Here is an 11401-nt window from a genome sequence, read left to right on the forward strand (position 1 = left end):
ACTAACACTACCCCATCACTAACACAACATCATCACTAACACCATCGCTACACTAACACTACCCCATCACTAACACGACCTCATCACTAACACCATCACTACACTAACACTAGCCAATCACTAACACTGTCACTACACGAACACTAACCCTTCCCCACAAACCTCACTTACGTTAACTACACACTCGCCAAACACCGACCTTACACTGACGCTAACCCACACTTTCCAATCACCGCCTCACACTAACGTCAACTACACACTGCCCAACACCGACCTCACACTAATGTCAACTACATACTCGCCCATCACCGACCTCACACTAACGCCAACTACACACTCGCCCAACACCGACCTCACACTAACATCAACTACACTCGCCCAACACCGACCTCACACTAACGTCAACTACAAACTCGTTCATCACCGAACTACACTAACGTCAACTACACACTCGCCCAACACCAACCTCACACTAACGTCAACTACACACTCGCCCAACACCGACCTCACACTAACGTCAACTACACACTCGTTCATCACCGACCTCACAGTAACGTCAACTACACACTCGCCCAACACCGACCTCACACTAATGTCAACTACATACTCGCCCATCACCGACCTCACAGTAACGCCAATGTGGGAGAGCATGTGAGTTCGGAAAAAAGAAACGCCACGACAGAACAGCTTTGAAGGCAATAAAGTCACTTTTATTCATATATTAGTTTTGGCTGGTGCTCAGTGCCTCAACCGCACGTTTCTGGCACACACACACACACACACACACACACACACACACACACACCCATCCTCGCTCTCCTCCTTAAATGCCCCCTCTGATCACTGAAAAAGAGAGAACACTCATTAGACATTATTTGCTTCAGGTGAGGCATTCCCGGGTCTACCTGCTCCCAGCCTCGCCCTCCATTACCAAACCGGCACTCGGCCACGCCCCCACTGCCACAGCCAAATACACACTCACCCATCACCGACCTCACAGTAACGACAAATACACATTTGCCCAACACTGACCTCACACTAACGCCAAATACACACTTGCCCAACACTGACCTCACACTAACGCCAAATACACACTTGTCCAACAACGACCTCACTAACGTCAAGTACACACTCGCCCAACACCGACCTCACACTAATGTGAACTACACACTCACCCATCACCGACCTCACAGTAACGACAAATACACATTTGCCCAACACTGACCTTACACTAATGTCAACTACACACTCGCCCAACACGACCTCACACTAAGGTCAACTACACACACGCCCAACACCGACCTCACACTAATGTCAACTACACACTCGCCCATCACTGACCTCACACTATCCTCAACTACACACTCGCCCATCACCGACCTCACACTATCCTCAACTACACACTCACCTATCACTGACCTCACACGTACTAAACACATTTAACACATAGCTGTTAAACAACATATTTTCTCTGTCTCACACAAACATGCATGTTTAATCCTGTGTTTCTCACATGTATATAAAACAACACAATCATATTCTAATATCAAAGAAATGAATATTACACTAGAATGTATATAAGCACTAATGATGTGAGTAACGTTGCTCTGCATCAATGGTGCTGTGGTTTAACATCTGACCGACAAGAGGAGGGGCTTCAGCTCTATATTAAAGCTTTGATTTAAACTGAACCCTGTAAGGAGATCATTTGTCCCGAGCTGAGACAAGCTGAGCGGTACTGTTCAATTTCAAGCCTGAACCCAAAACAGATTTTTCACAACAGATATCTTTCAGCAGCAAGTAGTTAATTTTTCATGGTTAAAAAGCAAAAATCATAAAAGAAAGTGATTTTGAACAGCACACAGAAGCTCTTCAGTACAGAAGAGGAAGAAACCCGTCATTGCCGGGTTATGAAGTGCTGCTGTGTAACAGGTGTAACTTCACATCGTTTTCTTTCCATCTCCTACTCCAACTTATTCTATAGAGTTCACAGAAAATTTTACACTAATTTTTACACCAGAATATCGCTTTCACTGTATGTTGTGAAGGAAGGCATCGACAGGTGATGATTTCATCGCTGAAGCTTTATCAGTTCAACATGTTAATATTTTATAAGATTTATAATGTTTACAAATGTTTATAAATTAACTTTTCTCAGGCAGTAGACCTCCACTGTACACACACAAACAAAACTCATGCCTAATATTTGTTCAAGTGGACTTTTAATTAACACACACACAATCAACTTATGCAGTGCCATACACACACAAATATTTTTTTTTTTTACATTTATAAAATCGAGTAATATACCAGATCCCTAACTGTTCCTTTTGGTTTGATAAAATAAGCATGTTCAGCTTTGTTTATTCTGTTTTAGTTTTGCTGCTGAAAAAGCCAGAAGCTTCTAGAACACCACATTGTACATGCAAAATCATTCTCAGCGATTATAAACTGTACACACATTTTCAGGTACTAATATGAACTTTGTTTTTCACAGCAAACTTCAGCATCGAAGGAGCAAATTAACATTAAACCTTCTCCTGCTTTTCTCTATCAGCATTGAAACACTTAATTATTCATCCAAAGAATATTTACTCATTTCTACACTTCTCTTCCTCAAACCTTGATCCTGGCCGTGAGCAACGGAGAGAAGAAAAAGTCAAAGGCAAATTTGATGGCCGCCTGCACACTTTTCCTCCAGTTGCGTTCGATTTTGACTTGTCGTCCTTCGGGCAGTAGAGATGATCTACAGTTCAGACAGTGAATTGCTTTCAGCTCCAGTCTTGGTAGTTTGGATCCCAGTTTCCCTTCCAACTTTGTGCTAAACTCCACCATGCTGCTCTCATCTAGGTTTAACAATACCTGCTTAAACTCATGGCTGGCGAGAAGGATGATGTCACTATCTTGAATTTCAGCTCCTGCCACTGGATTGCGCACAGTTACTTCAAAGCGGTACTTATCAAATCGTTTAACGTGGCAGTGGTGTTTAGCCACAGGTTTGATGCGGCAGAGTTCCTCTTCCTCTTGCTGCTGGAAGAGAACGGATGCATTTGCACTCATTTGTTCCTGCAATGAATCGCTAACATTTCTCCCCTCACAGGACGGATATTCATCTCCATACAGGCAGCGTAGCCAATCACCCATAAACACAGGCAGCAAGTTGATGAGAGACTGAGCTCCGTTCTCTGTCTCAGCCACTCGAACACCTTGAAACCTTCCACTCCATGTTACCCTGTGTCCCTCCAGATGACTACAGAGGATCTCAGTTTGTGTAATTCCATGCTGTTTCCATGCTGGGGGGCCACACACTGTGTCATACTGTTCCCATGTCAGTGTGGAGTTATACACCTTCAGCCCCTCTGTACTGTACACATAACCCACACACACCAAAAAGACACAGCACAAACACAACAGGATGAGTTTGACTGGGCCGCGGTGTGTGATGGAGCGCAGCACGCTCAGAATCGATAGACTGAAGCGGGTCCACAGACGGAGTGTGACAGGAACCACACACACAGCCAAAGTAACCAACATTTTTGTTAGCTCCAGTTCCAGAAACCACTTTATCATCTGGATCATTAGCATAGCCGCTAGTCCCAGTGCCAGTACAGGCAGAGCAAACAGAAACAGGAAGTACGCAACACAAGTGCGAATCAGTCCGATCAGCGTGGAGTTCTGCAGGAGAATCACTGCAAATTCCAACCACATAAAACACACTAGGTATGGAACCAGGAAGCAATACGTCCCTCTGAATCCATGCATCCGGGCCATGCTGAGGAGAAACATATAGGCAGGTGTAAACATTTAGCTCAATTAAGTTATTCCTATTAACTGAACATCGACCTGAGAGATTCTACACACTATAAGCTACTGATCTGCATAATTGATGCCCTGCAGGAAACTGAAAGAAGAGAAGGTGGCTCACCTAAAGAACAGGTAGAAAAGGTAGAGATAAAGCAGGCACGGTAGGCTGACCGTAACAACCACCAGATCTCCCACTGGAACCGCTGCAAATGTTTGGCCTAAAAGTCGCAGCGTCTTAAATTCCTCAGGAAGACGAGTCATTAGGGCACAAAGGGAGGAGGCCACCTCAATGATGAATGCTCTGCGTGTGTACGACGCCGCTGCAGGAGTCAGAGAGGCATAACTTAGAGCTGTGAAGAACATGGCCACCGTGCAGAGCTCTGAACAAGGAATCCAGCGTTTATCAGCAAGTGGAAAACTGAAGATCACAAAACACACAGAAACCAGGAAGTAAAGGTGCTGTTCCAGCTGCTTCCAGCCAAATTGAGACTCAACGTCCAGCTCAGGTTCAAAACGCCGCAGGAGAGCTGCTAAAGCACTAAAGTTCTCCCAGCATTTACTGCTACGAAACACTCGCAGAGTGCAGATTGCCATGGAGATGAAAGCCAGGTAGAATGTAAGGAGAGGGATGAAGAAGAAGAACAGATCTACACTCAGGTTTGAGATGATGAAGAAGAAGACGAGTGCATTAACATGTTGTGTCGGTATGATGGTGCTCAACCACTGAACACCTGCACGAGACGCCCAGTCCACCAAGTGCTCCTTTACATCCAGGATGAGGTGGAGAGGATACTGCAGACCCTACTCCACACACACACAGACACAGACACACACACACAACACACACACATTCAGTAATTTCCTCTTGATAATAAAACAGTAGGATTTTATGAAAGGTGATTTTTTTATGACTCTGTTTTTACCAAGAAATAAGATTGTATGTTCATGGCTCTCTTCATGCTGTGCTTTGTTTCCAGCATTATCTGACTGCCAGGCCACACCCTCCTTTTAGAAACAGGACACACCCCCTTCTTTGAGGTCTTACATACACATGCACACACACACACACACACACACACACACACACACACACACACACACACACACACACACACACCATTAATGAAAATGATTACACCACATTAAGCTATACAGATGGTTATATCACAATGTCAAATAATTGTAGACTTCCGGCCATGTGTGTGTGTAATGTTTGTGTATTGTAAGTGTGTGTAGTGTGTATGGTGTGAGTGTGTGTACTGTGTGTGCGTGTTTATGTGTGTGTAGTGTGTGTGAGTGTGTGTGGGTATGTGGATATGTGTATGTGTGATGAGTGTGCGAGCGTGTGTATGTGTGTCAGTGAGTCTGTGTGTGTGTGTGTGTGTGTGAGTGAGAGGGTATACTGTATATGTGAGTAAGTGTTTGTTAGTGTGCGTGTGTCTGAGAGTGAATGTGTGTGTGTGTGTGTGTGTGTGTGTGTGTGTGTGTGTGTGTGTGTGTGAGTAAGTTTCTATGTGTGTACTTGCCTTGTCCAGTGTTAAATCACTCCAGTCCCACCCTCCTCTTCCCCCGGTGTCCTGCGTCGACTCTTCACTCTGTGGTGTGTGTCTGATGTTCTCTGTGTATTTTTTTGTCATCTCCACAAATCCTTCCACATCCACATACTGACTATGTGCTGCAACACACACACACACACACACACACACACACACACACACACACATACACACACACAAATATACTACCGACACAATGTTTACAATTATAATTGTAAAAACAGTACAACACACACACATGCACACTTACAATCAGTGGCCACTATTGTCTTTAAAATCTTCCTCTGCGTCTGGACGTCTGAATTTCCACCACAGACACCACCTTTAGATCACAGTAACCACAAACACAACTGAAATTATACTCACCAACACACACACATCACACACAACACATGTTGCGGTTATAATGTGCGTGTTGTGAGTATGATGTGAGAGGTGATGTGTGTACACCTACAACACATTCACTTCATACTCACAACACACACACAGACACACACACACAGTGCAGGGCTTGCGGACATCCCCCGCGTCTCCTGTGGTTTTTACCTGCTTCTCTGTTCACCTGACTGGCGTTGTGTAATATTTCCCTCGTGTCCATTTTCTCCTTCCTGTCTGGATTTAATTTCCAGAACATCACCATCGCTGCTCGCCGAACTGCCTGCTCGAATTTACTCTCCGTCGACAGAGAGCGCACTTCCGCTTCGTTCTGTGGCGTGAGCCCTATGGGGTCAGGGGTCAGAGGTCATTCACACACTGCATGACGAGAAGGGGTCAAGTGCTTTTAACTAGCGCTAATGAGCTCAAAGACAAGAATAAAATAGTGTGTTGTTTTACCCTTTTTTTGGATCCAGCAGTGTTGTAGTAGTTTTGCTGCATCTCTCCGTCCCTGTTTTGCTGCTCTCACCAGCCACTCAACAGCTGCCTCGTTATTTACATCCGCATCAGAGTCTGCCCCTAACTTTAGATAGTATTTACCCAACTACACACACACACACACACACACACACACACACACACACACACACACACACAACAACAACTGAAATACACTATTACCATAACCCAAAACATAAAATTCTTAAATCACAGAACTAAAATTTAAAGTGCTATACAGTAGCTGTGTGTGTGTGTGTGTGTGTGTGTGTGTGTGTGTGTGTCTGATTTTTGTATGCTAAAAACCATGCTATGTATGTGTGTAAATATTCAATCCACCTGTCAGTATGTGTCTATACTCAGCTCTGTGGAAGACGAGATGTGTGTCTTAATATAACTCCTGCAAGCACACACACACGCACACACACACACACACACACACACACACACACACACACACACACACACATACACAACTCACCCTGCTTTGGGCTTTAGGATCTCCCGCTTTAGCTTTTTCTAGAAGCTCCTCAAAGCTCAGATCTTCTTCAGGTCCATCCTCTAGAACGAACACACACACACACACACACACACACACACACACACACACACACACACACACACACACACAGAGTGATGAACAGTTATGTAAATCAATGTGATTGTGTGACTGAGTGTGTGTGTGCGCAACATCCTACCTTCCTGCTCCACCCTTTCCTGTTCCTCCTCTTTCTTCTTCCTCTCTTCCTGAATCACCTGCTTCACCGCTGTAGCAAAGCCCCGCCCCCGGCGCATCTGTCTAATAGGGGGCGTGGTCGAGGGAGCAGGTGAGTGGGAGGAGTCTTTAGGGGGTGTGGGAGAAGTCAGGGTGTTCAGGGGGGTTGAAGAGGGGTCATCAGGGCTCAGGTTCTTCTGTCCAGAAACAGGACAAGAGACGTCCATCTGACAGGACACTGCCAGGAAGTGTGTGTTATACCGTTACAATCATTTTCTCTTTAAACACACACACACACACACACACACACACACACACAATAAACAGACGCACATACAAATACAGATTCTCAGACGCACACACGCGCGCACACACACACACACACACACACACACACACATCACATAAACGTTCATTTAAACAGCAATTAAAACATACTGCAGAATTAATCATCATCATCATACTACTACTACTACTACTAATAATAATAATAATAACAAGAAGCAGACGAAGAAGAAGTAACTCACGCAGGCGCGCGCGTTCCGGTGAGATTCTGTCAGAGATCCATTCGCTCTCCGTGAGAGAAAGCTGCGGGCTCGTGCGCCTGAACATGCAGAACTGCGCTAATTAGACACTCAGCTGTCAATCACAGTGTCTGTTACCTGATTGGCTGAACTTTGAGCGGTTTATTAATAACTTTTAAACCATTTTGGAAGTCATTTTAACGCGAGTCAGTAATCCAATTATATAAACAGGAACATAAATAAAAGTTACATATTTGATTAGAAATAAGAATTTATATCTATCTATCTATCTATCTATCTATCTATCTATCTATCTATCTATCTATATATATATATATATATATATATATATATATATATATATATATATTTAAACACTGGAGATCAAAATTAGAGAACAATTTATAAACAATTGAACAATTCTGAAATAATGTCATCTTCACTGCTCAACAGTTGAAGGAGTTTTGTCCTGTCTATACCATGCTACCAGAACACCTTTTCCACAAAATAACTAAGGCATTTCCAAAAAAAACATTATTTTGCAGAAAACACACTGATCAAAATTAGAGAACACTTTCAGATACCTCCCAGTTATTGGTGTTAATCTGGTACCTGGTGCTAATTTCCTTGATTATCTGTAAACCCCTATTTAACTGGCAGCCTAACTTCCAGTTTCACTGACTCTGCAAGATGGTGGGCCGTTCTAAAGTGACTGAAAGCCTCCGGCAGCAGGTTGTCCAGATGAAGGCCAAAGGATGACCCTATCAGCCATAGCAAGACAAGTTGGTCGTTCCAAATCTGTGATTTCAAGAATATTGAATCTTTACAACATCACAAACTCATTCAAGTCCGCCAAGAAGGCTGGTCGTCCACGGAAGACAAATACAAGAGAGGACAGGATACTGCGGAGGATCTCAATGGGCAATCGTTTCCACACTGCAGCTGGAATTGCTCACCAGTTCAGCGCTGAACAGGGTAAGGATCTGTCTCGTCATACAGTGTCTCGACATTTAAGAGCATTTGGACTGAAAGCCCACTCTGCAGTGACCAAACCTCTCATTAGCAGAAAGAATCAAAAGGCTAGACTAAGCATGTTGTGTGGACAGAGGAGAACTGGTCCAAAGTTCACTTCAGTGATGAAAGCAAGTTTAATTTATTTGGGTCCGATGGGAAACATTATGTTCGACAAACTGGAGAAAGACTGAACCCAAAGTGTGTAAAGAAGTCAGTGAAAAGTGGAGGAGGAAGTGTCATGGTTTGGGGCATGTTTTCTGCAGCAGGAGTTGGGCCTCTTATACAGCTACATGGCAGAGTGAATGCAAATGTTTATCAGAACCTTCTTCAACAACATATGGTTCCTTCCCTGCGTTCATCACCCAATCAGCTCGCAGTGTTCATGCAGGACAACGCTCCATGTCACACAGCAAAACGGGTAAAGCAGTTCCTTCAAACTGAAAACATTGAAATAATGACATGGCCTGCCCAGAGTCCTGATCTCAACCCAATAGAGAACCTCTGGAAAATCCTTGGTGACAAAGTTATGGCCAAGAAACCCACTACAGTCACCGAACTGTGGAGGAGAATGGAAGAAGAGTGGACCAAAATCCCACCAGAGCAGTGTGAGAGACTCGTGCTGTCCTGTGGCTGCAGATGTGCTGAAGTCATTCAGAGCAGAGGCCTGGACACTTCCTACTAATTGCTGACTGTTTTAACCTTCAGAACATTTTGTTGTAATCTTTTTCCATGCTACAGTCATTGTTGTTCTCTAATTTTGATCAGTGTGTTTTCTGCAAAATAATGTTTTTTTTAAATGCCTTAGTTATTTTGTGAAAAAAGGTGTTCTGGTAGCATGGTATAGACAGGACAAAAACTCCTTCAACTGTTGAGCAGTGAAGATCACATTATTTCAGAATTGTTCAATTGTAATTGTAATTGCAAAATTGTTCTCTAAGGGTAGAGAGGAAAAGGAATCAGGGTCAGGAAGAGCTGAAAGAGTACAGGAAGCTACAGAGGAGAGAGAGACAAATAAGAGAAACATGTAAATTATTTTTAGGTTGAATAGGAAAAGTGATTGAAAAGGAAACCAGGTGATGGTCAGAGATTGGAAGTGGAGTGGAGTCATGTCTGTAGCTGGGGTAGGGCGGGTGAAAACCAGGTCCAGGACATTTCCTCCCTTGTGTGTTTGAGGGCAGCTGTTAAATGTCAAAATAAGCATTTGAAATGTAGTAAAGTTGCAGTAAATCACGTTTGAAAACAGATCAGTTACTGTTGTAGTAGACAAAAGCTATAAAAAGAGAATGAAACGGAAAAATGCAGTAATCTAACAATCTTGATTTTTTTTTTAAAAGGAAAAAATATACATTGGTGTACTAAAGCATAATCATTCGCTGAAAACCACAACAGTGAGTAAAAATGTGCTCATTTAATGCTGCTGTTATTTGCTGCTTTTAGATTTGGTGTTTGTTTGCAGTGGTTTAATCGAATCATCACAATGTCGCGAGTAAACTGATTAAGCAACCTGATGCTCGCAAGTCCCAGTAGAACAGATCCAGTGCGACTGTTACAAAAAGAGGAAGACCAAGGAGGAGGTTTATGGATGTGATGAGGGAAGACAAACTGTCAGTTGACAGTGCGCGCACTTTTCACTATCGGCGCGGCGTCCATCTTCCTAGAGTATAAATAAATGCTGGCTCCTTTAAACCCTTGCCAGATTGTCTCTTCTGCTGTGTTTGTTTAAGAACTGTCAGCCCTTTTTTCCTCGGGAACACTTTACTTTTGTTTTCGGATCTTTTTTTTCCGACTCACTTTGTCCCAGACTCTGACAGCAGTTTTGTTTGCCTTGTTTTTTGCTGGTGTTGTGCCCAATTCCGACTCCCATGTGCATGCGGACAGTTCCGTCATGTTTCCTGTAGATGGCAGGAAAGTAGATGGCCTAGTATTAAATATGTATTAAATATGATTTTGTGATTCTGTAAAATGAATAATTTGTGAAATATTAATTGAATATTAATGGCTAGAAAATTGACTGATAGTCTCAAAGGTTTTCCAAAAAAATTTAACTATAATATAGTTACAATGCAGCTTTATATACAAATGTTACAAATTACAGAGAGACGTTTCACATCTGGAGGTAAAAACCATTTTACTAAAACAACAAACCCAGTTACACTCCAAACCTCTACACTACAACCACAACTGTGCACCTACAACATCTGGAGCAGTTCACAATCAACATTTGTCTAATAACATCACAAAAACAATAAAATCTAAATAAAACACAACCTACTCACCAGAGATGCAGACTCATAATGTGCAGCGCCCCCCAGAGGCTGTAATCCAGTGGTACCGCTCGTATTCACTGGTCTGGAGGTGGAGATCAAATCCTTTCCCGGGCTGAGACACGCTAGCTAGCTTCAGGGTTGGTGACCTCCTCACCATGTCTCGCTTTTCTTCACAATAGATTTTTAAGTGTCTGAGACCAAATCAATTTCTCTTCCTCCGTCGGTATAAAAAAGTCTAACTCAGATGTATGAACGTGTGCAGAGCTACACACGTGTTTTACCAGTCGAACTCGGCTGTAACAGTTTCCCCTCTGACCAACCAATCAGAGGACGGAAAAATGCTGACGCTATTCTGGGCCAGTGATCTGCTCTGTGAGGAGAATCTGAAATCTGATTGGATAAAGAAACAGAGCTGTTGGTAATATTCTCTATGGTAAAAGTCCAGCAGTACTGATTCTGAAGGCTCTGAGCAGATTAGATTCACATGGCAGCACATAGAGCCTGAAATCTGATTGGACAAAAAATCTACCATCCACATACACGTACTGAAGCAGTGCAGCCGAGAGAAACACTACCACATGAAGAGAAGAAACTGATTAATAAATTAATACAATTTCATTAAACAAATAATAAAGTTTAGGTTGTAAA

The 11401-nt window shown here is 43.1% G+C and overlaps 1 protein-coding gene across 1 annotated transcript; it reads right to left on the reverse strand.

The window, feature by feature from the left end:
• Positions 1-384: 384 nt before the first annotated feature.
• On the reverse strand, positions 385-7606 carry wfs1a (Wolfram syndrome 1a (wolframin)). Its single transcript, XM_046843528.1, has 10 exons — positions 7476-7606; positions 6932-7186; positions 6715-6794; positions 6195-6339; positions 5907-6080; positions 5611-5682; positions 5331-5479; positions 4728-4844; positions 3926-4605; positions 385-3772 (listed from the first exon to the last, which is right to left on the reverse strand). The coding sequence occupies exons 1-10, from the start codon at positions 7558-7560 to the stop codon at positions 2617-2619; spliced, it is 2913 nt and encodes a 970-aa protein (XP_046699484.1). The 5' UTR covers positions 7561-7606; the 3' UTR covers positions 385-2616.
• Positions 7607-11401: the final 3795 nt, after the last annotated feature.

Source organism: Silurus meridionalis, chromosome 28, assembly GCF_014805685.1.
Source record: "Silurus meridionalis isolate SWU-2019-XX chromosome 28, ASM1480568v1, whole genome shotgun sequence".
Lineage (NCBI taxonomy): Eukaryota > Metazoa > Chordata > Actinopteri > Siluriformes > Siluridae > Silurus > Silurus meridionalis.